Genomic DNA, 27,335 nt, shown 5'->3' with positions numbered 1-27,335 from the left:
GGATTCAGCGGCGCGCCTGCAGGAGGTCCGCAGAAGCCGTGGGACCAGCGGACCCTCCGCAGGCATGCTGCCGAAGGCAACCTGCCTGCCGCCCTCGTAGCGACCGGCAGAGCGCCCCCCGCGCTTGGCGTGCTGGTGCCTGGAGCCGCCCCTGCCTGGAGCTTCTTCCGCTCTGGGTCTTCAGGGGCAATTCGGCGGCGAGGGCCCCCCACTGCCGAAGACCCCAGTCCCCCTGAATCCTCTGGGCGGCCCTGGCAGCTATACCCATGTAAATCCTCAAACCTTTACCGCAAAGTTGCTATTTGTACCAGTGATGCTCACATCTTGAAATCAGGGTGCATGGAACCAGTGCAAAATGCAATCTTTGCCTGTCCACGTTAGAGATTTGCAGCTACCCTGGTGGTGGGAACTGGGGCAAATCCCCCAATATAGACCAAGCCGGTGCAACAGAGTTCTTACGGGGCCTCCTAGACCTCCCCTCATCCCTGCTCCCAAACTCAAATCATCAAGGGACGGCACCCCTGGGCTTTAGCCTGTGGATGCTCCTCTCATGAGTGCTGGGAAAAGCTCTGACTCTCTGAAAGTGATTGAGCCCTGCAATCTGGATAAAGAGCCCCATTCTACCATCTTCCCAGTAACCTGGAATGAATTGTCCTTTCCTCCAAAACTTCAGTCAGTGGGCGGCTAATAGCCTGTTCAAGCAAAAGGAAATTGCCTGAGGGCTGCAACAGCTGCACGTGAAAGAATTTGAAGAGAGCAGCACTGTGGCGAATGCCCATTCTCGAAAGGACTGGGATCCTTCTAATCTGTTAGTTTCTCAGCATCTCTTAATGTAATTTTCTGGAAGGTCCCTGGTGCCTATACAGATTTACCATCCCCCGGGTCCTGCTCTCCCAGTAGCTAATATGTCCAGGGGTAATCCGTTCAGTTGTGGATCATCAACGACTTCCCTGTGCTGTAACTTTCTTCTGTCAGCGAAGGGAAAGCATCCTGCAAACGCCACCCTGACATGGCAGAAGAGCAGGGAGCATTGTTGCTAAACCTGTACTGCAGCACCCCTGGATGTGAGCATTCGGGGCAAGCATGAGGTTTGCCTATCTGTAGCCATGCTGCTCTTCAGCACAAGGATGGCGCCAATGGTCCTTCAGATCGTCCACGTAACATAACAAGCCACACAACGTGACATGGAGCTTCCCGTGTGCTTCTGGTTACACGTTTCATTCTCAGGCACAGCAGTGACCTAGGCATTAAAGGGACTAGGAGGGGTCTTCAGCCAGCAGTGCATCACATTGTTTTGGTCATGGCTTCAGTGCTTGGCACAGTGGGTTACAGCAGCAGATGTTCTTGGCTGATGGAATCTCAACAGCCTCTGGTGTGGTGCCCCCCAAACCCACCAAAGACGCATGGCTATCCTAATACAGTCACCCGCCTCGTCAAACAGAACAGTTCGCCTGCTCTAGTAATGTAGGGTCCAGCTAGGCCCCCTTCGCTCCTGCTGAGTAGAACCTAAGGGTACTGCAAGTCCCACTGGAATCCCTGGGACTGCCCGTGAGACGAGGCACTAGTCAATAGGACGAGGGGTGGCGTAGTTCCGTCTTTAAAGTGCAGTTGCAGCTTTGTCATGTTGCACTGTCCAAAGAGCAGATTGTGGGTATGTCTGCAAGTCAATCCGGGGGTGCCCAGCTGAAGGAGACATCCCCGTGCTCCTCACACTGCCATGGCTACGGTACCTTTAGCGCAATAGCTCAATGCGAGTGGCAGAGAGGCTAGCTGCTTCCAGTGCATCCCTTTCCAAGATGCTATGCATATACTCAGGGTGGCTAGCCCCTCCTGCTGCTCACACCGCTGTGGCTACACTCTGGTTTTAGTACGCTAGCTTGATCTGAGCCAGCGTGAGTATATCACCCCGTGCAATTCAGAAGTGTTACTTCATCCCTGGTTTCTCCTTGCTGTGTGGGGGGAAGTACTCTGTGCTATCTCTCTGCTTAGCACAGATAGCTTTCCCTACCATGCCAGCCCAGCTGGAACATTGTGGGGGTGGAGTTTTCCCCGTGCGTGCTTGCTTGCTCTTGAGGGGGGAGGGATAGCTCAGTGGTTTGAGCATTGGCCTGCTAAACCCAGGGTTGTGAGTTCAATCCTTGAGGGGGCCACTTAGGGATCTGGGGCAAAAATTGGTCCTGCTAGTGAAGGCAGGGGGCTGGACTCGATGACCTTTCAAGGTCCCTTCCAGTTCTAGGAGATTGGTATATCTCCAATTATTACCTTATTACCTATTACCTTCACTTGGGAAGGAGAGAAGTGGCCCTGTGGAGCGTGCATCCACTCCAGTAGGCAGTGTGGCCTACTAGAACGAGCACAGGATTGAGCCTTATGAGGATCTGGATTCGATTCCCAGATCCGTTACCGACCAGCTGCATAGTCTTGGGCAAATCACTTCTCTGCTCCGTGCCTCAGTTTCTCCTTCTGTAGACTGGGGCTAATGACACCAACCTGCTTTGTAAAACAGTTTGAGTTCTACTGATGAAAAGCACTATAGAAGAGCGAGGTGGTATTATTCTTATTACCGGCAATAAAGGTAGAGAGTGCGGGGGAATAAGGGGCACTTGATGCTCTCTTACACACACTCCCCCACCCCAGGTAACAATCTGACCCTTACTGAGCAACATCTGAGCCATAATGGGGGCCCTGTTTCCCCTTTGGAGTGGGATGGAAACAAATCTCAGGCTTAGCTTCAGTTTTGAACAATGTTTTTATTATATGTTTAGTGTTCTCTATACAAAAAAATCAGTTTTTTACAGTGATTCTTACCACCCCCTCAAAGATAACTGAATATTTTGGCCTTTTTCATTGCTCATGCAGTCAGTTTATAAGTCCATATATTAAACATTTCTCTATAGTCCATAAATCATCTTGCTGTAAGCCTTTCTTTACAGCCTCAGATATGCATTTATCATGGGGGTGGGGTGGGGGGAGTAGATTAACACAAAATAATTGTGTTTTCTTTTTTAAAAAGGCAAATAAATACGTAGAATGTATTAGAACGACCAGGAGATTTTAGACAGAGATGGGGGTTAAATATTTACAAATGAAAAACCAAACAAAACTGAAAACCATAGTCCAATGTTTTCTTTCCAACACGAGCTCTGGAAATGAATGCTTAAAACTCCGTGGTGCAAAGGAAGAAACCTGTTTTGCAGATTCGACATGGGTTCGGACTGCAATTGACATCACAATCTGAGAACGATGCCCACTTGAAAAGAACACGTGGAGAGATGGGCATTGCTGGGCAAAGGGAAAGCCACTGATATAGTGGAGTTTTTAGGAATTGGAAAAGCATGATTATTTCCTTTAATCAAATGGGTTGTTGTAGTGCACGAAACACAACATGTTTTTCATTTGTACAAGGTTTTATTTTTTTTTATTGCTTCACTGAAATCTTTTGCTGCTAGTACAGAATTAACCTGGTACAATGCACATTGTTACAGGTGGCAATCACTGCTGTGCTAGGACACGCCCTTTGCATCTGGCTACGTTCCAGAAAATGAATTCAGTGCTTCAGAATTCTTCCTGGGTCAGGACAGCTGCTAGCGTGGATGGGAAAAGGCCACGATGGATCGACTGAGTGCTGCTGATCAGGTAAAACATGTAACAAGAGACAAAATCCTAATGAAGGTCAATAATGCTTCCCCCACCTTCTTATCTGTCCCCCCCAGATACCTACAGCAGGATGTCTCTGACAAGTAATGGGTTGCATCTTATTTAGTCACTTAAACACAATTCATAATAGGCCGCTCAATCTCTGGGGTCAGAAACTTAGTAGACCAGTTGACCTCTAGGTCATTTTTTGCAGGGTGGAAATACGGGAAGGGGGAAATGTGTGGGTGTGAGGAGTGGGATGACCTAGGTAATTTCCAAGCAATTTAGACTTCAATAGCATTTCTGAAAGCAGGATTTCAAGAGTATGAGCTGTCATTCCATAACACAATCGATCCAACTCCTATATTTACTGTCTCTAAGGAAAATTAGGAGCAGCCTCAATATCATGCATATGTAGCTCCTGTTTCTCTCCCATGGTTTATGCACACTGGATCTGCTGAAGAAGGAACAGCAGCTTGCTCTCATAATGCCACATTTCAAACAGCGACAGAGCTTTCCCCCTGGCTTTGGGTACAATGGGGCCTTAGCAATGGAGTGTCTAGCTAAGCTTCCCCAAGCATATATATGGTTTTAGTTTGCCGTGTTACAGAAGTGGGTCCAGACTTGCTAAATTTGAATCTAGATCTGGACTTTTCCCGGGTTTCTGAGAGTGCTCGGATCTGAGATTTTGGTTCAGGCCCTTCTCTAGTTCCTCAGGTCTTCCACCAACTGCAAATTTTAACGAAAGAGCTGCCAGTTTCAAGCAGGACAGGGCTTGAGTGACAGGGCAGTTGAAAGTGCTGCCTGCGTCTGGATGTAGAACCAGATTGTTTAGGGGAAATGCTGTCTTCCCCAGCAGAGGGCATGCTTAGAGGAGTGGACGGTGCGATGCCAGTTTACATGTATGTTCTTTCTATGCCCTTTTGGCATCACAGGCGGGATGGCTCAGTGGGTCAGACACACCACATGGTGGGGTGCTTGGTTGACCTTTAGAATGGGAGCAGTGTGCCCCTCTGGCTGCACACTGCAGCATATGCCCTGGGCACCTGACAGTGCTCCGTAGCTGATGGGCTCTGCCTACTTGAGGCCATGGTGCACAGACCAGCCCGGCGACTTGGATGAATCCCCCACGAGGGCAAAAGCGAGAGCATCTGGATTGTTTGCATTGCACAGACCTCTTTGGACAGCCAGGTATTATAGATGAACAAAAGCTATTAGCTCGTCTGGTCCATCTCGGGGGAGACAGAGCATGACTTTCCTGCAGTATGTCTCCTGCAATACAGCTCCATAGGTCATCTTAATGGCTTATCATCTACCCAACTAAAAACATATTTGATGCATGCATTGTTAATAGCTCTAGGGCCACTGTGGTGATTTTACAGTATGGTCTGTATTAATTTAGCCACCAAATACATGTATTAATTTAGCCACCAAAATTCTAATTAGCCTTCAGTCAGATGGCTTTGCAGGCCGTGAGTTAGCTACTAGTAACGACGACTATGGGGAAACACCTAATAAACCTTTATGGAAAAGACCTATGGAATATAATAGGAAATGTTTTATGTTCTATGTAGGTTTGTGAATCTCCCTATAGAATTAACAGAGAATGATGTGTGCCTGCTGCAAAACTCTAGAGCAGTGGTTCTCAGCCAGGGGTCTGGGCCCCCCTGGCGGGCCACGGGCAGGTTTCAGGTGGTCCGCCAAGCATGGCCGGTGTTAGACTTGCAGGAGCCCAGGGCAGAAAACCAAAGCCCCGCTGCACAGGACTGCAGCCAGTGGCCCCGAGTCCCACCACCCGGGGCTGAAGCCAAAGCCTGCGCAACTTAGCTTTGTGGGTCTCCTCCATGGTGTGGGGCCCTCGGCAATTGCTCTGCTTGCTACGCCAGCCCTGGCTTTTATATGCAGAAAAACAGCTGTGGCACAGCTGGGCCGTGGAGTTTTGATAACGCGTTGGAAGGGGCCTCAGAAAGAAAAAGGTTGAGAACCCCTGCTTTAGCGGCTGCTTCCAAAAAACAAAACAAAACAAACAAAAAAAACCCCAACCCCATACAAATGTTATACTACATCCTATAGCTTTTTAATTTCCAGAGAACTCTACTCAATTTCTATAGACCGTTATTTTCATCCTTAGTAAACCATACAGGACTTCTCCATAAAGGACGCGTGCTCTGTGCTTGGCTTTGTTTTTTAGATTCAGTTCAATTTCTGGGGTAACTTGACTTCAGTGGAGTTAAACCAGGGATACATTTTGTCCATTTCCTCCTACATATTTTTTTCTTCTGTGGTTACTCAAGGAGCAAGGAACACAGTGTCAGGGTTCTGTATGCTGAGGTGGCAGGAACCTGACTCATCTGGTATTTTTGAGGTAACCATCTCTAGTCTCTGCTGATCTAGGAATGTTATGGTGAGCAATATGTGAAATAGCCACAAAGCAAAACACTTCTCTTTCCTTTTCCAAACAGATGCTATGTAGGTGGCTCAGTAAAGTGATTCACAGGGACAGAACATAGTGGGTGTGAATCACAAGCCTAGCTGCTCTCAATAACACCCTTGCAACTCCATAGCGGTGCAGATGTAATACGGTGGCTAATTGTTTCTCATCCCCCTCTAGTGGCTGGTCCAGAGGGAGGATAAGAACTTCCTATTGCTACCCATCAATGGAGGCACACCTTCAGATCAAATGACAGGCATGTGCTTTTGGTGGTTCCTAGGTACATTCCCTGTGATGATCCTGGGTGGGTGGGTGGGGAGGCTGTTTCACCGGTGATTTGGCTTGTGTGTACAGCATCACTTTAAATGATGATCCCAGACGTGTACACCACATGCCCTCTTAAACTCAGCACTATTTGAAATTTGGCTTAGTGTGTTATAAACTGTTCGGAGGTGACTGCTTTCTTCCCTGGAAGTGAGTGGTTATGAGTCTCCCCTTGCTATGGAACAATGCCAGCTGAATCCATTAGAATTAAGCCTCTGGGTATAATGCATTTACATTGACAGTAACAGAGTGATGGTTACGATTTTTCTCCCTCTAAAGGAAAAAGTGAACTACCGTGGCAGGTGATTTCCTTTGTGGCTTAGACCATGTTAGCAGGAGTAACCCTGTGCGTAAGAGGCAGCTTTGGCAGTCCTTTATCAGCAGTCTGTGACCCATTCTGATTCACATGGTGCATCCAACTTCTTTGCTCCATCCTGTTTCTTTGCTTGATTTGACTGAGTGTGTTGCACAGGAATGGACCTAGTTTGTGTTTCTTTCTTAGAAATGCAAAATAGTTGAGCTGTTAAATATCATGGCAGCTTTAGGGAATGTGGCAAACGTTGTGTCTAATCTATCCCTTTTAGTAGAAACATCTTTGTTAGCAAGATGTCTTTGTAGCAAAGTAGCTTGAAAGCTAAAACAATTGTATGAATCCTACTGCATTTAGTCCATTATGTCCAACAGAGCCATCTTCTTCAGTTAAAAAACAAAAACCCTGCTTAACCTTGTATAAGTGTGAAACTGTCTGAAGTCCTCTGATCTCGCTCAGCAAAGGTACCTTTGGTTTCAAAAGTGCACGAGATGGGGAGAAGACACATGGCATTTGCCACTAAGTACGGGCTATTATAAAACTCTATCTTCTACAATGATCCATGCTTTCTCAGCTGGAAGGGCTACACAGGCATCCTTATTCCTAGTGGACTGACAGACTCACGTCAGGGGCTTAAGCTGAGGGTGAATATTCTTAGTTTATTAAACTTCAGGGGAAGTTTGAAGCTGTATAAGGCATATGGAAGAGCATTGTAATGACAGAACTTCCTATAAAGACATGTTATTACAGCATATTAGCAGGTTAGCTGAACTGAGTTGTCTTGATATGTAAATAACAAAACAGATGAGTGTTCCACATGCAGCCTTAAGCACATGGAAATTTCTCTTGTGGGGTGATTGATCAAAGGGGAAAAGGCCGCTGCACCAGGCTTAGAGGAGATTTTTAACTGAGAACAAATTGAATGACACCCTATTGATCAAAATAATGTGGAAGGAGATCCCATGTCCTGCGTCTTTGCCATTTACAGGCCTGGGCATCCCTGAAACTTTCAAGGAGCTTAGCAGCAGCTGCAATGCTGGTTTAATATAATTTGTTCTTTTACCCACCCCCACGGCTGTTAGGTGCCATCTTTTCATGACTGGATATATGTTATCAACCCTTAGTCCCTTTTTCTTGTTAATACTGGTCCTTCCTCTTTGCTTCCCACTGATTTATGGGTTTTTCCTTAAAAGTAGTGGGGTTTGCGGGGTTATATTTTTCTCTTACAAAATAAAGAATAAAATAAGAGTCTCCCACATAATTATCCAGTGGCTGAGCAGTCGCTTGGAGTCAGAAGGTGAGCTGCATCTGTCTGTCTTTAATCAAGTCCTACATTTCTTCCTCAACATCCCTTTTAAAAAAACCTGTTGCTAAGTAGCATGGATGCAGGGAAATCTCACCCATTGGTTCCTTGGCGACAGAACCCAATGTGGATGTTTAGCATTAAGAAGAGGTATAACACAAATCCAACCGCACCAATGAAAACCTCATGGGCATAGTCTTCCTCTGAGGCCCAGTGCAATGCTGCTTCACCTTACAGGAAGGGTCTTTGCGGTGCTGACTTGTTTTGGAGGCGTTATGAGCGAGGTGTTGGCTGTAAAGACGTCCATCTCAAATACAGTCCCAGAGAACGTCCCATTAATACAGTACCGTGTTGTTTCTATTCCTAGCTGATTTGACCCCTCCTGCTTCCTTGTGTGGTTTCATGCTGCTGTTAACCTGGATAGGCCTTGTATCCCCATTCCCTAACCCATCCCCCTTTCTCTGATTTGGGACCAAGAAAAATAACTTTGAACCCCCAAAAAGGAAAAAACCAGAAACCTCAGCAGGGTAAATGATAAACCAAAGAGAGTGCTGCGTTATCTAAAAGAGAAGACATGGGGAGGGGTTGGCGTTCCAAGTTCTGAAGCCCAGGGGGGAGAACCTGTGCGTCCTGCTCTTCCTCTCGCCCCTTTGGTTCAGCTCAGATTTCAGCTACAGCTACAACACGTTAGCACCCCATGAATCCTTGCCATTCGCTTGTTTGCTAAGGATAGGATGGCATTGGTGACCACCTGGACTGTTCTGTTCTTGTTTGATCTTTTTTCGTTGGTTTTTTTTTCATACTCGGGTTCCTGTTGGTGGCGGCGGTTTTACCCCCATCGGCTATGTATATATTTGTCGTTGTGGTTTCAATGTATTTTGTTACGCTAGGGAGTAGATAGCATTGACGGGGGATGTGGCTTCCGAACTCTCATTGCCTTCTGTCTCCTCCTTGTCCTTCTTGACCGTGTACTGGCCGATAAAGGAGCCGTCCTCGTTGAACTGCCCTTCGCCCCCCTCTCCATAATCCACCAGGCTATCGTCGCTTTCCTGCTTTATGGTGCCGTCCAAGGAGGTGTGGCTGCCTGGTGGTTCCTTGTTGTCTTCATCGCTGGGTGGCAGAAGACAGACACACAGTAAGAATTGACAGTGTGGCATTTAAGGGACACTGTTAAAAACGGGGGGGGGGCTGGTTTCTCAAATAAAATCCAGTGTGTTTGCTTACAAGATTCAAATGTGCAAACGAATCAGGCAGCTGTAACTGCAAATGGCTAGTCACATTTCCCCTGCTATGCAAATGCAGCTGCAGTAATTGCCGCCTTATATTAGGCACACAGCTGCATGTGCAGTTTGCACACTTGACTTTTTTGAAAACCCAGCCTCATTTTTATTTTTTAAGGAAAACAAATGTCCTTACCTAGTTTATAGATAATCCTTTGCTCAATTGATCAGGAAGAATATTACAATTTTTTTCCTTTTGTTTATCCTATTTATTTTTTGCATTTCAGTCATCCTTGGACAGTAAAATAGTTGGTTCCAATTTTCTGTCTAGTGAGTTTCACTTTCAGATTCTCTTGCACAGACATAATCTGTCCTTTAGATAGCCTCGCCCACATGCAATTGGGGGTTGTTGTTTTTGAAAAGTACTGCAAAGGGGATTATGGGGAGGATGCCAAAATCTGTGCATCTCTCAAGTACCTGTGGAAATTCACTTCTTGGAGTTTATTTTCAATCATTTCATCTCATCTGTTTGAGTCTTCATCCTTAACACTTCTGACATTTTACACTATGAAACTATATTGTTTTCTACCAGAAAGATTAAGCAAACCCATAGAAAAAACACTTTTCAGAGATGTATCTCACAAAAATCAGGAAAAAAGTTGCATTTCCCCTGTATAGTAAGGACGTGTGTCTCATACACATGAATAATATGTGAGTGGACTGCAGTATACGAAAGAGATGCCTTTCATATCAGTTAATAATGTGTCCTTATTTGATCTCATATGTCCAGTAGAGATGCTACCTCTATTGAAATCCTAGATGTCAAATTTAATTTTTCTCTTAGCGGGTCTTTTCAACTGAGGACTCAAACTTAGAACTGTCTGCTTCAAATTTGTTACAAAATAAGCAACGCTATTTCTTGGCCTACTTTTGTGTGTGTGTGGTCTTTGTCTAGCTAAAATTTAGGGAAAAAATTGGAATGGTTCAAGGTTGCTTTTGCTGAATCATCAATCTAAAAAATGATCCAGCATTTGAAAGAAAAATGAGGAATTTTCTGTAGCTTTCCTACACTCAGGCAGTACCTCATTGAAAGCAGCATTTATGCTATGCTTTGGGTATTGTGCTCTCAGTGGAAACAATGCACCTTCCTTACTTGTAGCAAATAAGCTCAAAGACCTATTGTTTCATGGCTCTTTTGTAATGCTCTACAACCATCAAAGCAGCAACTGAGTGATAAATGGTTGCTCTGCAGGTAAGGCGTTGGGCAAAGCTCGGGTCACCCATTTCAATACAGAGATGGGAAATAAACCATTGAAGGCTATTTTCACTTTTCCTTCCCATTCCTGCCCCATATCATTTAGATTCAGGTTGTAGCATTTGACAGTGCTGCTTAGCGATGGGAATGACCTATTGGGTCATTTAATCTATCCCATGCCATTTAAGTGATGGTTTCAGCATCCCATAATGTAGGAGGGATTCGGTGTCCCACAGAGCATTTTTCATCTCTCTATCATATTACTTTGTAACGGCACTTTGTAAATCCAACAGAGTCCTGTGGCACCTTATAGACTAACAGATGTATTGGAGCATAAGCTTTCATGGGTGAATACCCACTTCGTCATCTTATGCTCCAATGCATCTGTTAGTCTGCAAGGTGCCACAGGACTCTTTGTTGCTTTTTACAGATCCAGACAAACATGGCTACCCCTCTGATACTTTGTAAATCCAGTAGCACAATGAAAGCAATGCTTGTGGCCTTGTGTTAACTTGGCATGACACTAAGAATTAACATGGTAGCTTTATAAGCAGCTTCTTTGTTAAGAATTTAAATCTGCAAGCAGTGCCGCCTTTTCGAAAGCCCAATATCATAAGCAGAGAGTGGCAAAAACCAGAACAGTTGATCTGAAATCTCCTTTCCCAAGGTTTGGGGGTGGGTTCAGATAAAAATGGATCTAGATCAGAAGTTTTCCCCAGGTAGTGTTTGCGGGGCCAGACACCAGGGCAAGGAAGTTTTCCAAACCCACCCCCTGGCTTTGCCTCTCTCTTGGTTCTCTTGTGTCCTGTTAGTACATTAGGAAGGTGATGTGTAGAGTCGTTAGCACGTTAATGCTACTTAATCCCGTTAAAATGGCCTTTCATGGTTTTGGATGTATGGATGAGAAAATAAGAGCACCCAGTTCAGCACTGTTTGGGAAGCGTCACGAGTGACATGGGTCAGAGAGAGAGAGGTGGGATTTCAGTATATATAACTGACTGATTGTTTAGGCCTAATATGTTTTTGCTTGTGGTTTTGTTGCCTTCACCCCCTCAGCTCCTCCACACAGTGCATAGATTGAGTGCCTCTTGTGGTCAATACATCAGAGGTGCATCATGCAAGCAGATGACCTGAGGATTCTTAATTCATCTCCCTCAGAACCTGAATCCCCAACCCTTGCCCATGTGAATAGTCCTTAATTGTGCAGTTGGTCCCACTGAAGCTAGTTGGATTTCTTGCATGAATAAGGATTAGTCACATAAGTGTAGGTTGCCGATTGGGCCCTTAGAATTTAACTGGTTCTGATAGGTGCTCCCAAATCATTGAATATTTTTCAGGAGGAATGCAACTTGCTGGATATGAGGTGCCCAAAATCTCAGTGTGAGGGAGATGACTGTTGTTTAATATGTTAGGTAGAGGGGCAAAGGGTAAGGAGTATTTCAGCTATGAAAGAAACAAACGGCTCGAAGAAAAAGCTAAATGTGCCGGACTTCTGGCAGCACATGGGTCCTACCTTTCAAGAGACCTTCATGGTCCATGTGGATAGACAAGGTGGAAAGGAGAAGAAAGAATGGGAATAAAACAGAGAGAAGCAGAAAGAGCCGGATCAGAGAGAGATATGATGAGGTATGCATTTAAAGGGGCAGGCGCTGAAACACCACTGCATTCCTCGAGGGGCCAATTGCCTCGTTATACCAAATGGAATTGGTGTTATGTTCCTAGCTGGCTGAACCTCACTGGCTCCCCCTCAAAAGTTAATACTGAATTTAAAAAAAAAAGTATCAGACGGTCAGAAAACAGGTTATTTGCAGATGTGCTACAGGGGGTTCCTGTCCTGGGAGCCAACTGGATGGCCTGCAGTCACTGCTGTCCGTGGCAGCATCTAGAATAAGCTGGCTGAGGCTTAGCCGAGTGGATCTCCTGGGTTTTTTTTCACCCCTTTCATCAATTTGATTTTTCAGTTGAATGTCGTGTTGGTGAAAGGTGGTGCACTGATGGCCCTGGAACCTGAAGGTGACCTACACTGGTCCAGGGACTGCAGGCTCCTCCCAGAAAGGCCCAGTGGGAGCTCCTCTAGGGATAAGAGGACAGTTCTATCTCTGTGGCCCATTCCATTCTTGGTTTCTGCTGTAGACTGGCTGCAGTGGATGGGCTGGCAGTACTTGTGATATCGACACCTTGTCGCTGGGAACTGAAATAAGACCTACTGAACTCATTACACGTAGGTCACTGAACAGCTGGCAGAGAGCACCATGTCTGTCAGTCAGTCTGTCTGGGCTGGAAGTGAATTGGAGCCCTACAGGTGAAAGGCTCTGGTTCCCTGAGCTCTCCAGCCAACTTCCCCCTTCACAGCGCTAAGTTCCACTGGAATCGTTTGGTAGAATGAGGCATAGGCACTGGCACAGAATGCTGTCCAAAGATAATGGTCTCCCACTTCAAAAACAGGCTCCTCAGCTCAGCCTCTGAGCAGGGTGACCATTGCTCTTTCAGTGGAATAGAGAGATGCGACAGTATCTCGTAATCACAGGCTGCAGAGATTTGAAAGCAGCATGCACAGGGCATAATGGATGTGAGGGCATGATGAGCGTGTATCGGACATGCTTATGTGGTGGTGCGGAGGGAAACCAATGAACTCCCGTCAGCTCAAATTCTGTCCTCCTTTTAAACTCTATTTGTTACTTTCCTTCAGCCTAACATCACAACCATTCTGAATCTTAATCAGCCAACCACACTTCATACCAATTCTTCAGGTTCACCTTCCTCTCTGTCAGGTTAAGGGAGGCCTTGTTTCCCGCAGCCTTCTCTGTAACCGTGGGACATTGTGGCCTGATTCTCCGGAAGAGAATCCAGCTAGAAGATGGTATTGTCATGTCTGGTTCTGCACTGCCTGCTTAACACTGTGCTAGTAATGATACTTCACACTGCCAAGGTGCCTGTGATTTAAGCACCACAGAACTTTACACCAATGTTAATCTAAAGCCAGATTCTGACGCTCATATGCTGAGTGGCACCTTCTTCCACAAGCTGACATAACGCGGGCCAGGCCTATGCTAAAAAGTTAGGTTGACCCAACTGTGTCATTCGGGGTGTGTGAAATATCCACACCCCTGAGCAGCGGAGTTGAGTTGACCTAACCCCAGGTGTAGATGGCGCTAAGTCGAAGGAAGAATTCTTCTGTCGACCTACCCACTGCTTCTCGGGAGGAGGATTAGTTCGAGCGATGGGAGAGCCCCTCCCATTGCTGGAGTGAGTTTCTACTCGAAGTGCTTCAGCAGTGTTTGTAGTGAAGGCCGAGCCGAGCCGAAGTCAATACTTCCTCTGCCCCAGTTAAACCCCTTGATAGCACCGAGAGGTAGGTGACTGCTAGGATACACTATAAGGAGACAGCCCCCTTTAAAAATACCTCCACTGAGGTAGCAACCCCCCCCCCCAACAAACAACCGACTATGTTGTTGGTTTTTTATATATAAACTGCATCTGAGTTGTCTCTTGTTTCCCTCCCTCTGACCTCTGCCTTTTGATGGCAAGCTCTTCAGAACAGGGGCTGTCCTTAAGCATTTGGAAAGCACCCAGCATGTAGTGGGGGCTATCACATATTAGCAATGAAGAGGCATTTCCGATCCCTTCCCATTGTCCTGACAAATGTCCTGCTGCCTGGATGGTGCTTGGGCAATAAATGGAGCCCTACAGAACTGCTCCTTTTGCTAAAGGATGGAAGCCAAGCTAAGAGCTGGGTTTTCCTCTTCCATCTGTGGGTGGTGGTAGCATTTTAAATAGCCACAGTGCCCTAGAGTCAACAGTGTTTCATAAATGCTTTATATAAATACCCCTGCAATGCAGCTGGCTTGGGGGTGGAAATAAGGAAAATTTTGGCCTCAGGCTCCAGGACAAACCTCTGCTCTTACACAAAGTGCCATAGGGCACCTGCCCATGCAGAAAAAACAGGAGCGTGAGTTGTTAAGGGAATGACCTATAAGGACATGTGCCAGGTCACTGAGTGGCTATTTAGATTAAATGACCAAGACCCAACAGTGAGATGTACAGCTATTTGGATCATGTCTGCACTGCACAGGGTTCCAATAACACTGATGAAATTCCCAGAGTCCATCCCGTGTGTGCTGGGCCCAGGGTGAAACCTGAAATGGAACTGCTAGGGGTTGCTGGTTGCTCCTTTGTTCTCAAGTCCTGGTCAGGGATGTCCTTGGACTTGTACACAGTGCATGGAAAATAAGTTACAGTCGTTAATATAAATTGCATTTAACTTTCGTAAGTTGTTCTGTCAAGGTGAGCTTACCCTTATCACAATAACTATCTCCCACCAGCAGAACAGCCTCTCCGAGTGAATAAATTCACTCTGGCTGTTTGCAGGCTAATAAACCATATTGTGTTCCAGTCCTGTTATGTCCCACTGAGCCATCTGGGCTGGCTTCTTAGCACTGGCAAAAGGTGATAGACAAAGCAAGTCCCTTCCATGTGATTATCTTGTCAGAACCTCACCAGGGCTTGCTTGACGGATGGCTTGGCGTCAGAGTGCAGGCATGCACAGAGCAGGCTGCTCTTGCAAAATGAACGTTCTGCTATTGGGGGCACAGACTGTGGCTGCAGCGACAGAAGACAGGCTAGGCAAACAGTGCAAATTGACGTTCCAATGCCGTGGCATGAGAGCTCTAAATCCACAGCCCAAACATGCACGGGATTGAGAGTCTGGAGGAGGAGTTTCTATTTGGCCTGCCAAAGTGGGTTTTTGCTGGGGGTTTATTTGCATTCTGTATCTTTGCATATGCCATGCAGAAAACGAAACAGCTCTGGTCACATGGCATCCTCTTGAGAAAAACAGCCAGGACTGGAACATTATTACCGTAGCAACTTGCTACTAAATGACACAAACATGATTGTCCAAAAGAATCCAATTATTTTGCCTTTTATTCATATATCTGTCTGGGGTGCTACAGTCCTGTGCAGCTTGATACTAAAGCAGCATAGCTCGCTCTGCATTTTAAATAGGTCCTTCCCATCTCTGGTATTTCAGTTTATCAAGTGATGCTGGGAATATTGTGCTATGGCACAGGGCTTAATCTAAAAACTCATTAAATCAGGGGAAAGATTCCCATTGACTGCAGTGGGCTTTGAATCAAGCCTATATGGAAAGGTTCACTGCAATTACTTAAGTAAAAGAAAATCATAATGTGAAAGCAAGCTACAGACACTCTAAGGAGCAGGCACGCTGTAAATCCCAGTTACTAATACTGTAAAAGGCAAGAAAATTTAAGAGCTGACAATTTTACCTCTTTTCTTTCTTTGGAAGCAATGAGGAAACCGATGTGGAGCCATGAAGACAATACCACACGCAAACAGCCACAGAAACTCATTTAGCCCCTTGTTAAAGTATTGTTGTGGCTGGATGGGGACCTGGCTGCTGTTCTTTCAAGGATGCCATTGAGTTTGAGAAGGGCTGATAAGATGTGGGGTAGGTCCCAGCTGTTGGAGTAGTGTCTGTTAGCCGTATTTCAGTGGAGTCTGTTGGGATCCTCTAGGGTAAGGCCTGGCATCTGAATCCATACAGGTTGCCCTGCATGTATTATGGCGTTCTTACAGGCTCTGAGGGCTAATCCAAAAAGCATTTGGACATCTCTTTTTTAGATAGCGCACTAACGCTAAGAAAAAGATTGAGCAACAGAGTGTCAAATGGCTGTAACAGCCTGGCACTGTCTGAGGATCTTTGGCTCTTGGTGTGTCACTGTGTGTGTCTGAAGCCAGTTTCCTCCCAAGGAGAATGATCTTGTCCCAAGTGATTGTTGTCAGAGCATTCTCTGCCTCGAGAATGCAGAGGGTGGAGAAAGGAGGACACCTTATTAGAACATTCTAGTTTGGTTGCTTTTCTGGATATTTAGGCAGGAATGTCTCCTTTTGCAGAGATCTTGCACAGTGGGAGACAGGAGGAGGAGAAAAAGGAAGGTGAAAAGTAATTCATGAGACAGTGTGGTGCCTTGGTGATAGTTATGTGGGGTGGGGGAGAATAGAGGGGTGAGACTTGATTCGGGCAGGTGGTGGGATAGAAGTGGCTTATTGAACACACATGCCAAGTAGAGACATACCTGTAGTCAAATGATGGATCATCTACTTTGTGGTCTTCATGATCTAGGACTTCAACTTTTTCACGCACTGTGATAAACAAGCATACCACCAAGCAAAAGTTAAGTTAAATATGGGAGATTAAAAAAATTTAGCTGCATAGTTTCAAGGATGACCTCCTTTCGTGGGTGTGTGGGGGGGTTTTTTGGTTTGTTTTTGGGTTTGTTTTTTTGCTAAGGAATGTGGATGAGGAGAATTCAAAGCGAGGACGGTAACTGACATGGAAACTGATTGAAACAATGCTCTCATGCCTCTGATCAAGAGCCCTTGGCAAATGTACTAGGAAAGTCATTATAAATCATTTCATGTTTTTAATCTCCAAAAGAGCTGTCACTCTGTTCGGATGGGTTTATTTAGAAATCAAAGAATAACTTTGTAGGGGTCAGTGGAGAGAAGTATCACTCAATCCCCACCAGAAAGGGACCCCTGGGTTCACCTGTGTCTACAGTGGGTACTATTATAATCTTGTCCTGCAATATCTACCTTGCCACTGGTAGGGCAAGGTATTTCCTTGCGGTTATTTCCTGCGTTAAGGTCGCCTGATTCGCCACCGCTACTCCAGCAAGACTCCCTTGATTTTACTCATGTAAAAGTGGAGTGTAACAAAGGCGAATTAGACCCAGAATGAGGAATGTTGCAAATACTGTGAAGGATTTTATCCGGAATGGGACACACTAGGATTTTAAGGGTGCCAATTGTATCCATTTCTTTATCAAGCCTTAAGTGTGGGTTTAAAGTGGTGCATGAGATACAATTATTATGCTCATGGTTTTAATTCTTTCTAATGAGGCTCCAGTGTTGTACAGATGAAGCAATTTAAAGAGTCAACTTTTGCCAGCTGTTGCCACCCAGTAAACAGATACATCCGATTCTAAGTATAGGGGAAGTAATGATCTGATAATATTACTATGGGGTAGCTGTTGGCAAATGCTGGCTATTGTACTTCATGCACAGTAGCCTTTCGTCTGAGCAGCTCAGTGTGCCCTACATTAACCCCAGGGGTCAGTATTATTCTCTTTCCTGGAAGGAATTATAAGCATTGGGATCAGAACACAGGCCATTATTTTGACCTCATGTCTGTCTGTCTCCTGTGAAATAACTGCAGGATGTTTGCCCTGTATCTTACCTGGGGCCCAGTCCTGCAAGCTTTCTGGTTACAGGGCTGTGTTGACTGGGATAGGAATCCTACATACGGAGGGGCTTGCAGAATCGGGTACTGAGCGTTACCACAATGCTTGGATATCAAGGTGTAGCCACTCAAATGGCTATAGAGGGGGCATCATTGGGTGAATTCTCCTAAGCCCTGTCTCTGCCTTGGGAAGATTTCAATGAGATGTTTGCAGAAGGAGATCCTTTTGCAGAGAGAGAGGAGTCTATTTGTTGAGCAGATGTCAGGTCACTCTTAACAAGAGCAATGAACTATGCAACCTTTCTCCTGCGTAGCAAGCATAGCACGGAGCGCTCACCTCACCTTTAATTAACTGAAATTCTTTCTGGTACCACTAATTCTCATACCAGGGAGGAATAAAAACCCTTGACTCAGAAGAGTGTGGCTGAGATCAGTAAAGCTGACTTTGCTCCAGAAAGTGTGCGGGTTTCTTTAAACTCAACAGCGTGAATAAGATAGTGCTGGATATTGCTCTTACCTGGATATTTCCCGCCTCTGCTTCTCTTAATGAAGCACACTATCAACAAAATCAGAACCAGAAGCGCAATGGCACACATCAGCCCAATAAACCAGCCCTGGGTTGCAATGTCCACGTGGTTCTTGGTATAAGCTGGTAAGAGGAATTTCAAGAAAACAAGTTAAAAAGGACAGAGTCTAACAGCAGAGAGAACTAAAAAACTGAGCCATGTGGCTAGGAAAACCCAGTTCACAAATGATCCATCTCTACAACCACGTTTCTGCATTGTGTATGTATATATTGATCAGTTTGGTATCTGAGATTACATGGGAATATGGGCTGTGTTTTTTATGTTTTTTTTTTTTTACGCTTTGTCAACTCAAAATTCTGGCAGGAGCTGTGCATGGCAGAGGATCACAACCAACATAAATAAAATGACTAATGAAGGGTGTTTAAAAATAAAGGCAAAAGAAGCTGGGTAACAGATTTGATCATCCAGTTACAGTGATGGGAAATAAGCAGAAAGCTATACTTCAAGCGGCCCCCATAAATGGGGTGTGAAATTCATCCAAGAAGCAGCTAAAAGCTTTTATTTTCCTGACACACAGTTAGAACAAAGCACTAAATATAGAAAGTTCCCTGACTCTGCTGTGCTCTGTGCATGCAGTGGCAGAGTAGGGGAGAATCTCTTAGGGAATAGCCCCAGGTCAACACTTGGTATAGTTGCTCCAGCGCTGGTTCTTAAGCTAGGACAAGCTAGAGTTTCCATTAATCAGGCTACCCCTACTTTTAACTCCTTGCTTAGAAGGCAGCTCTGGTGTAGCTCCACCACTTTTGCTCGCTCTGGGCAATGCCTGAGTATAGACCAGGACCTAGGTGGTACAACCTGCCTTGTTTGATAATGTGTCAAATTCTTTGCCAACCTGGGTTGAAAAGAGCCATCCCCGCTGATGTGAGGGAACGTGACCAACCCATGGTGACCAGGCGTTGCCACAATGGGTGCTGGACAGGGTGTTGACCCTGTCCAGGCCAGTGGGGAGGTCAGGGAGCTATATCTGGCACCTGAGAATTTTCCTAGGCAGATTTCCTAGTGGAGATCCCTGATGGCAGACCCTTGATGAGCCATCCTTGGGTTCCAAGAAGAGGAGTCTTGGCCCTAGAGCCCTGAAAGATGGTATGTCTCCTCACTGGAGGGGGCTCTGTATTACACAGTTTATTTCATACGACAAGGCCATCCATCAGAATTGAATATTAAGCAAGGAAAAGTATCCCAACACTTAACTCCAAGCCCTGAGCCGCCTCCTACAGCGTTCAGGCAGTGGTTATTGGCAGCTCCTACACAGTAGGACAATCAAAGTTCTAGCCTATAAATAGCAACTCACTGCTATTTCCTGGCTCTCCTAATCAACATGCACCTGGTATTTGGCAAAACAGAGCAGAGAATAACCTTCAGTGCATCAGCGGGCTAAACACAACCAGAGTGCAGTGCAAATATAGATATTCATGGCAAGAGAGATGGGGGACTTCTAGGGTCTGACTCCGATGGGATCAAAAATCTGAGCCAGAATTTGCTAGGGTTCGTTCTGACAGGACTAAGATAGCGAATGCCCTCTGTTAATTCGCTTGTGATAAAGAAAACAACCTCAACTAGATAGGTTTTGTTTTTTGTTCATCTGACATTGGCTATGAGGAAGCAGTACCAGAATCCTTAATATGCTACATTTGTTTATCACCTAGGTAGGTAAACAATATCAAATTCTAATGTGAACAAGGGCTCAGAGCCAGTCAGCCACCCAGTTTATCTAGTGCTCAGTCCCATCTTCCATAGGCACAGATCATCGTAAGCAGTGAAACACACTCATACAGTTAGACCCTTAATCAACCCTACTTTGGACCAACCTTCATGCAGTTAGGCAAAAGCACCATTGCACTGAGTGTATGTGGGCCCTATCCTGCAATTTTTTACTCAGGCCAAAATTCCCCAAAGGACTGCAAAATCAGATGCCATGGCTTTCAAGTCAGGAGGGGTGGGAAGGATATTTTCCCTTTGGGTTTATTTCAACTTGCATGCATGCAATTCAAAGTAAGGTGAATGAGAACTGTGTGCATGCAGTGGCAAACCACATCTAATGTCCTTATTCAGAATGTCAGCAGCAAATAATGCCTGAGAACTTTGAAGTTACCCACATTTTAGAATCACCCAATTCTTTCATGACAAGAGGTCACTGAGGACTTGCTCTGCCAAATAGTGCTGATGTTATATCAGCTATTTTAGATGAAGATACAGAATATGAACAATGTGGGGAAAAGCATGTTCTGTTGGGAAGCTCTCTTAGGATGATCCCTGATTAGGTTCTGCAAATCTTGCTTGCATCGGTGTTCCAGTTGAAGTCCATGGGACTACTCATACGAGCAAAAGTCACAGAATCAGACTTCAATTCCATCTTAATACATTCCCAAAACTGATCATTTTTGGATTGTACTCAAATATGGTAACATGATGTTTTTAGAGATACTATGCAAAGTAACACCATAAAAATACACTCTGAAACCTGCACATAAAAGCCTATCTAAAAGAGCCATGATATACTGGTCAACACTGTCAAAAATGGGTTTAATTTTAAACATTCCAGCGTTCCATACCTTTAAACACAACTGTTCCATATCTTTTTTTTGCTATGACAATTCATGCTTTCCCTAAAAATTGAACCCTGATCAAATTGAAACCCTGATGTTAGTGAGTGGATGTTTCCAGCGAAATTGCTACAAAAATTAGGCTAGTTCAAGTGGGGAAAAAGGGTGTGCGGGGAGAGTTTTTACTAATGAAAATGGAGTTAGAACCTTGCAAGGTGAATTGGCATAGCTCTATTACCGATTTATGCTAGATGGCCCAAGATTTTTAGGAGGAGATTTTCTGTGGCACAAAAGGGAGTCAGGCCAGCTGTACCCTAGAAACTTTAGCTGGTATGGTAGTGTTGGTTGAGCCGGCTGCTTTTTTAAAAAAAAGCAACATTATTATACTGCCAAAACCCTACTGTAGACACAGTTATACCAACATAAAAGACCTTTTCTGGTATAGCTGATTTCAGTTGGGAAACTGGTTTAAGATATACCGGAAATAGCACATTTTTGTCAGTAGAAGCTGCATCTTCACTAGGAGGGTTTGCTGGTGTAGCGGTATTGGCAAACCTTCTGTAGCGTAGGTCTGTCTTTAGGTGTCCAGTTCTCATTGACTTTCAATGGGAGTCAGCTGCCAACTTAAATATTTCCCCCTTTAACACTGTCAGGTGGTACTCTGTGCATGCCCCTTTTCTACTCTGGGAGCTGAACCCTCTTTAAAAATGCATGTTTTTATAATGAAAGGTGTGAGATAATTCAATGGAGTTGAGAATTGAATTAGAGTAACAATGTTCGTGGTGGAGGTGGGGGAAGTAAAATTATACTGGAGAGCTTTGAAATGAAAGGAAATTGTATTAGCAATGCTAACAGGATGGGATTTCTATAGGGAAACAATGCTGAGAAATGGAGTGGTTCTTAACTGAAAGCAAAAACCGCCTGAAAGAAAAGCATCATGCCACTGTGTGGAATGAGGCCAGATTTGCCACCGCAGGGAGTGTTTTAAACAGACTGTAACAGGAGGGTCTCTCACTAGGATAGTGGAACTGGGCTACTGTCAAAGTAGGCTTATAATTGCCATCCCCGCCCCCCAAAAAATCATGTGATGCCAAAATTACACCTACAGCAAACCTGTATTTAGTGTAAACAGAGTGACAGATCACAGCGTTTTGAAAAAAAGGGAATTGGTGGGTGGCTGTAATTTGACAGGATGTTTTGATCTGCCTTTATGCAAGGCCAGCAATTTAGCTAAATAAAAGAAAGACGCCGGGTAATCCAACAGGCATCAATTTGAAACACCGTTGCGCTGACTTTGGATTTCCTGAATTAATTATAAACTGTGATTCAAAACACGCTTTGACTAAAAATGACAAGTTTATGAACTGACAGCGAAATCGGTCATAAACCATTGACCGGGCGATTAGCAAAACTCACGTGCCGTTTCTCTGAAGGCTGAATCTTGGACTGGGTTTAAAGAGGTAGCTCACGACACTGTGCTTCATGTTGTAGGTGGTCTTTAGAGTTGGCTTCACTGTACTGTTGCTTGTATGACAGCTAATTTGCTTCAAAAATTTGCATGTGGGGTTAACTGTGGGTAGGATTTTCAAAGCTGCCCAGAACCAGGAAACCAATTCTCATTAAAATCAACAGGGATTGAGCATCCAAGCCCTTTAAGTGGTCTTGAAAATCTCAGCCTATAATTATACTGTATGAAAAATACTACGTTTATTGTATGGTAATGTTCCCACATGTTGTACTAACCGTACTGTAAGCTATCGTATTTGATCATTTTTGTAGACAGTGGTGTGTGTGTGTGTGGGTTCATACGTACGCACGCATACATATTTATATAGAGAGGTATAGAGAGAGAGATAAAATACTGCACGTACACAGACATGCAGCAAAAATATGTATCCAGTGCTAGTTTGATTTTTATACACTGTTGGTTTCTAGGTACCAATGTAACTGGTACATTTTGTGAAACTTGCATCCTCCTTCCCACGTTTTTAAGGGGTGAAAAAAGGAACCCCCCCTTCTTTTTAAATCAAGCTACATTTGTAGTTAAGCATCACTTACAACTGGAAAGCACTGTTCTGATTAACCAAAAGCTCAATAGCGTCGGCAGAGAAGTCAGAGTGCAGTATACTGCAGCCGCGGTGCAGGTGGGCTATTTCAATTTGAATGCAGATAAATAAGCAGCAACCTCTAGAATAGATATTTGCAAAACATAACCAAAAAAAATGGACAGTGCTTTCTTGTCATAAAACATTAATGATGGCACATGATGGGGCAGTGGGCTGTCAACCCTCAAGTCAATAGCATCCAGCCAGGATAAAAATGAAACTGCAGCATGCATGCATGCATAAACGATTGATAGCTTTGTGGATCCCATGGTGATAGGGCTAGGGTAGTCATCTGGACTTTATCAGAGGAATAAAGACGGTGAATCCTTGAATTTTAATGCCAATATAATAAGGAGCCCTTCAAATATAGAAAATGTGGACTTTGGAATAACAAAAATAAATGTATAGTGTATATCAAAATCAAGCAAACTACTTGCTTTTGGGATTCCCTGGACCTTGATTTCCCTTTTAGTTCCTATGCATGAGAGCCCCGCAAGAAGGGGTAACGAGGCAGGCAGGAAAAGAGAGATGTCTATCTAAAATTGGCAACTTACAGCTATTCACAAAGAAGACAATAGGGACATCTTATAGAAACAGAGAGGGGGCGAAGGAGAGAGTGTTGGGATCTGGATTAGGTTTGGGATTCAGAATTAAGAGACAAAATCAAGGCTAAGGTGTGGCGACTGGAGGTGTTCTGGAAACCTTTCAGGCCACATCTGAACTGGAAAATAGCCTCCTTTCAGTTCTGGATCCAAACAAAACCCAAAACTGTAGGGGCAAGCTCAGATTTAGGGACTTGAAGCCAAAATGCTCAAAATTAGGATTTTTTGGATTTGAGGTTCCAGTTCTAAAAGCATAGCCACAAAAATGACCCTATCTAGGAACACCCGTACTCCATGCACCACATAATCTAAAGTAGAATAGAAATAGGAAAAACCCAAGTCAAACTAACCCTCCTCCCCCCATGGCTGTCCTTAAAGGATTCTTTACAAAGATGGTGATAAGAGGAACATTGTGGTATGGGTTTCACCATTTTTCACAGGATGATAGTGGTTAGAGATGAAAGAGGCAGATCAGACTGAGTCAGTTCCCAGGCAAGATCAGGCTGTACTTCCAAGGTACCATATACTTGCTAGTATTTTCAGAGTTGTGCATTGTTATAGATGCTGCACGAATATTAGCATTTTCCATCTGTCACATGTTATGTTAGCATCTTATGGTATAAGGATAACTCAATATAGTTAAGGACACCAATACTTTGAACCTCACAAATAAGATTCAGAAAGGCCAAGTTCTCCTCCCCATCTCTGTCTGGAGCACTGCATGATGTAAGTGCAAATAGAATTTGTTTCAGGGTTTCCTACTTAAAGAGAGATTGTAGAGCTCTATATTTTGCTTTCAAGGTCCTACATAAAGGTTGGTTATTGTTTGTTTTTCAAATAAATATTTAGGGCCAAATTTCAACAGGCATCACAGAGAGGTGCCTGCCACAAAATCCATGGCTGACCATGTTCTCCCTATTTTGACTCTACCAAAACTCATGGAATAACAACGCAGAGGTTTTAAATAAACGAGGCCTGATCCAACAACCATGGAAGTCAATAGGTGTCTTTCCATTGGCTTCAGTGGGCTATGTATCAAGCCCATACTTAACATTCTATAAAATGCAGTCAGGTGATAAACCCGAAAAATTGCTCATGCAATTGAACATGTCGTTCCTGGAGTACTATAGCTGCCTTCTTATACATCTGTAAAGTCCTATGCACATACCCCTCTGTGACCATCTCTGAGGGCCTTCTACAAACATTACATTCCCCTGGCATTATTCCTCATCCATATCTTGTCGTGAACGTATGAACAACCATTACTGCAATAACCCAGATAGAAAGACACAGACGCTTTGCTGTGCCAGAACAACCACCACCACCACAAGAAGCAGCACGCAAGTGAAAATGCAAACACAGAGCCTACAGTAACAAGCAGGATCCTTTGCAGGAGTCTGTCTTAATGTTTTAAGCATAGCTGCGTGACAAGTGCATGATCTCTACCCTTATTGTAGGATTCCTTGTTTCAAATGGAGCTTGTTACATTATTGGCCGCACCAGGGTTTTTGGTTTTCATAACTTGCAGTTGAGACAACATTATCTGACCTTGGAAATGTTACTGCTTCTTGAGCTAGGGCTATAATAAGGGCAGAGAGGGCACAATGTCGGTGGAGTGAATGAAATTTGCTCCATGCATGGTCATGGCCAAACCTCCCCAGCAAGAAGATACAGCACACAAGTGGCAAAGCTCAGGATGGAATGAAATGTCTTGGAAAGGCGTCACACAGTGGGGCTGGAACCCGTCTCACCTGAGCTTGTCGTAAAGGTTATGTAAGAGTTTTCGCTGGGGCTAGACCATTTGGGAAAAACCCACAACTGGTACGTCATCCCCGGGGTCAGGTCAGCCAGCTGCACAGAGGAAGGGGTCTGAGCTTTAACAGGGATAGATCTCACTGTATTGTTACCTGAGAAACAGAAACCTCGCATCAAAATCAGGTGGCAGGAAGCTCAGACATATTCGTGCCGACTGCATTATGCTACACCTCTCTGTTGAGCAGAAATAATATAATTTGATGGACCGGGGCCATAACATCTTAATGTCCTCAGTGTCTGTGATTACTGCCCATTTGGGAATATAGAAAATGCAGTGATACAGGTAAATGACAGTGCTTTAATAGCACCTCCGTTTGTTGCATTGAAAATGCCTTCGTAAACACCCAGGAGACCTCTCTCTATTGTTAGAACCTGGTGGAGCTCTTTTGCTAATCAGTCTTTAGGTTTGGGTGCCTGGGGGAATCAGAGCAGTGTATTCACAGAGGAGGGGTCTGGAATTCATCTACCCCTGCTGATCTGATAAAGCCAGTCTGCCGACTTACAGGGCATGGGGTTAGAGGCCTTTGAGAAGAAGGGGTTGATAGCAGGATCTTCCCACCAGTTTTATTTGCAGGATGGAAATCTACATCTATTCGTGTTGGTTAAGGAATCGCTGATGATTGTAAGCATTTTGAAAGACTGGCTCGGATGTGCATGATTGTGTCCCTGCTAGTGGTGGACCCACATAGATCCTCCTGCAGGTTGGGAAGCTGCTCCTTCAGCTCAAATGGGCAGGGTCTTGTGCTGCTGATAGTCCTTAGTGCATGTATAATAAACCCAATTCCGGCCATACACAAGGATTGAACCTGGGACCATGTGTGGGGCATATTTTATACCTTTAAATAAAATCTGCAGCACTCAGCAGAGAAAAGCGTATTTTTTTGCTTGGGGCTTACAGAAAATTGGGACAACCTGTATCACAAATGAGTAAATGCCTACCGCTGTGGTGGTCTAGCAGGGGAAGGGGAATGCTACATGGAGTCTCAGCACTCGTGTCCAGTTTAAATTGAGGCAGGAATTACGGAAAAGCCTGTAAAGCCTGTTGGCTGCCTGGCAAATACCACACTGTAGCCTTGGCTTGAAACATATCAGGGTGCAGGCGATTTAAACGGGTAGGTGAGACTGTGTTAGCACAGAATGAACAGATCGGTGAAAGTCTGATAGCCCAAACTCAGACAGCCCTTCCCTCTAGGGGTGCTTGTGGTATATGCTGTAGCCAAGACAGTGGGAGGTGACAATTTTCAGTCTTTGTGTTAGATGCCTGGCACTAGTATGAAGAGGCAGGAAAGCTCTTTGAGCACCTTCTGACCAAAGACAGAAGGGGTATGGTTGCTCCAGTGGCGAGGGAATCTGAAAGAATTAAATGGAAACCAGCACTACAGTGTATGAGCAGTTCGACTCCACTGTGGTTTGCAAATGGCAACTGAATAGGTGCAGTTTTCCAAGATATAGGAGCATCTTTAGACCCTTTTGGGGATCAACAATAAGAGGTCTCCTGGGGAGTTTTCCTGAAAGGAGATTTGAGAGGCATCATCTGATGTGAATATTCCAGAACCTCAAATCTTTACTCAGGCACAACTTCCATTGGAACCTGTCCTGAGGAGGGACTTCTTCATCTGGCCTCATGTTAGGCACAAGCTGTATGTGTTTAAGATTTCTCTGCAGTGAAAGGGAGTACTAGGGATGGAAGAGACCAGCATCCGAAGCTCAGAGAAATGCTTTGCATTCTACTATGTTAAGAGCAAGCTTCAGGGAGTTGAGAGCCTGATGAGTATTTCAAATTCTGGGAATGATGCAGAAGGGAAGAAGAAAAACTAATTTCCTTAAATCAGTGCTGAGAGTTGCAAATATGGCTTTGCCTAGTAATTAAAGGTGTGGAAGCCTTACAGAGGGAACAGGGACTGTCCGGCAATCGAAGGGATTCTAAGTAGCATGTGAGTTCA

The 27,335-nt window shown here is 44.7% G+C and overlaps 1 protein-coding gene and 1 long non-coding RNA gene across 6 annotated transcripts in view; one reads left to right on the top strand and one right to left on the bottom strand.

Annotated features, from left to right (window-relative positions):
• Positions 1-27,335, top strand: part of LOC123369631 — a 108,697-nt gene that overhangs the window by 30,819 nt on the left and 50,543 nt on the right. The window contains exon 2 of the long non-coding RNA XR_006579112.1: positions 3,486-3,636. This is a non-coding gene — a long non-coding RNA (uncharacterized LOC123369631). The remainder of the gene's footprint in view (positions 1-3,485; positions 3,637-27,335) is intronic.
• Positions 7,491-27,335, bottom strand: part of NFASC (neurofascin) — a 175,435-nt gene continuing 155,590 nt past the window's right edge. For 4 of the 5 annotated variants that reach the window (XM_045015419.1, XM_045015421.1, XM_045015420.1 and 1 more), the window contains 3 exons: positions 18,258-18,389; positions 16,575-16,641; positions 7,491-9,114 (listed from right to left, as the gene is read on the bottom strand). In XM_045015419.1, the coding sequence (XP_044871354.1) occupies positions 8,886-9,114; positions 16,575-16,641; positions 18,258-18,389 (428 nt within the window). In that variant the 3' untranslated portion in view covers positions 7,491-8,885. Of the gene's footprint in view, positions 9,115-16,574; positions 16,642-18,257; positions 18,390-25,328; positions 25,485-27,335 lie in introns of all 5 variants that reach the window. The other variant, XM_045015423.1, reaches the window with a different exon arrangement.

The sequence above is a fragment of the Mauremys mutica genome, chromosome 4, assembly GCF_020497125.1.
Source record: "Mauremys mutica isolate MM-2020 ecotype Southern chromosome 4, ASM2049712v1, whole genome shotgun sequence".
NCBI classification, from domain to species: domain Eukaryota; kingdom Metazoa; phylum Chordata; order Testudines; family Geoemydidae; genus Mauremys; species Mauremys mutica.
This window is presented reverse-complemented; position numbering and strand designations above follow the sequence as displayed.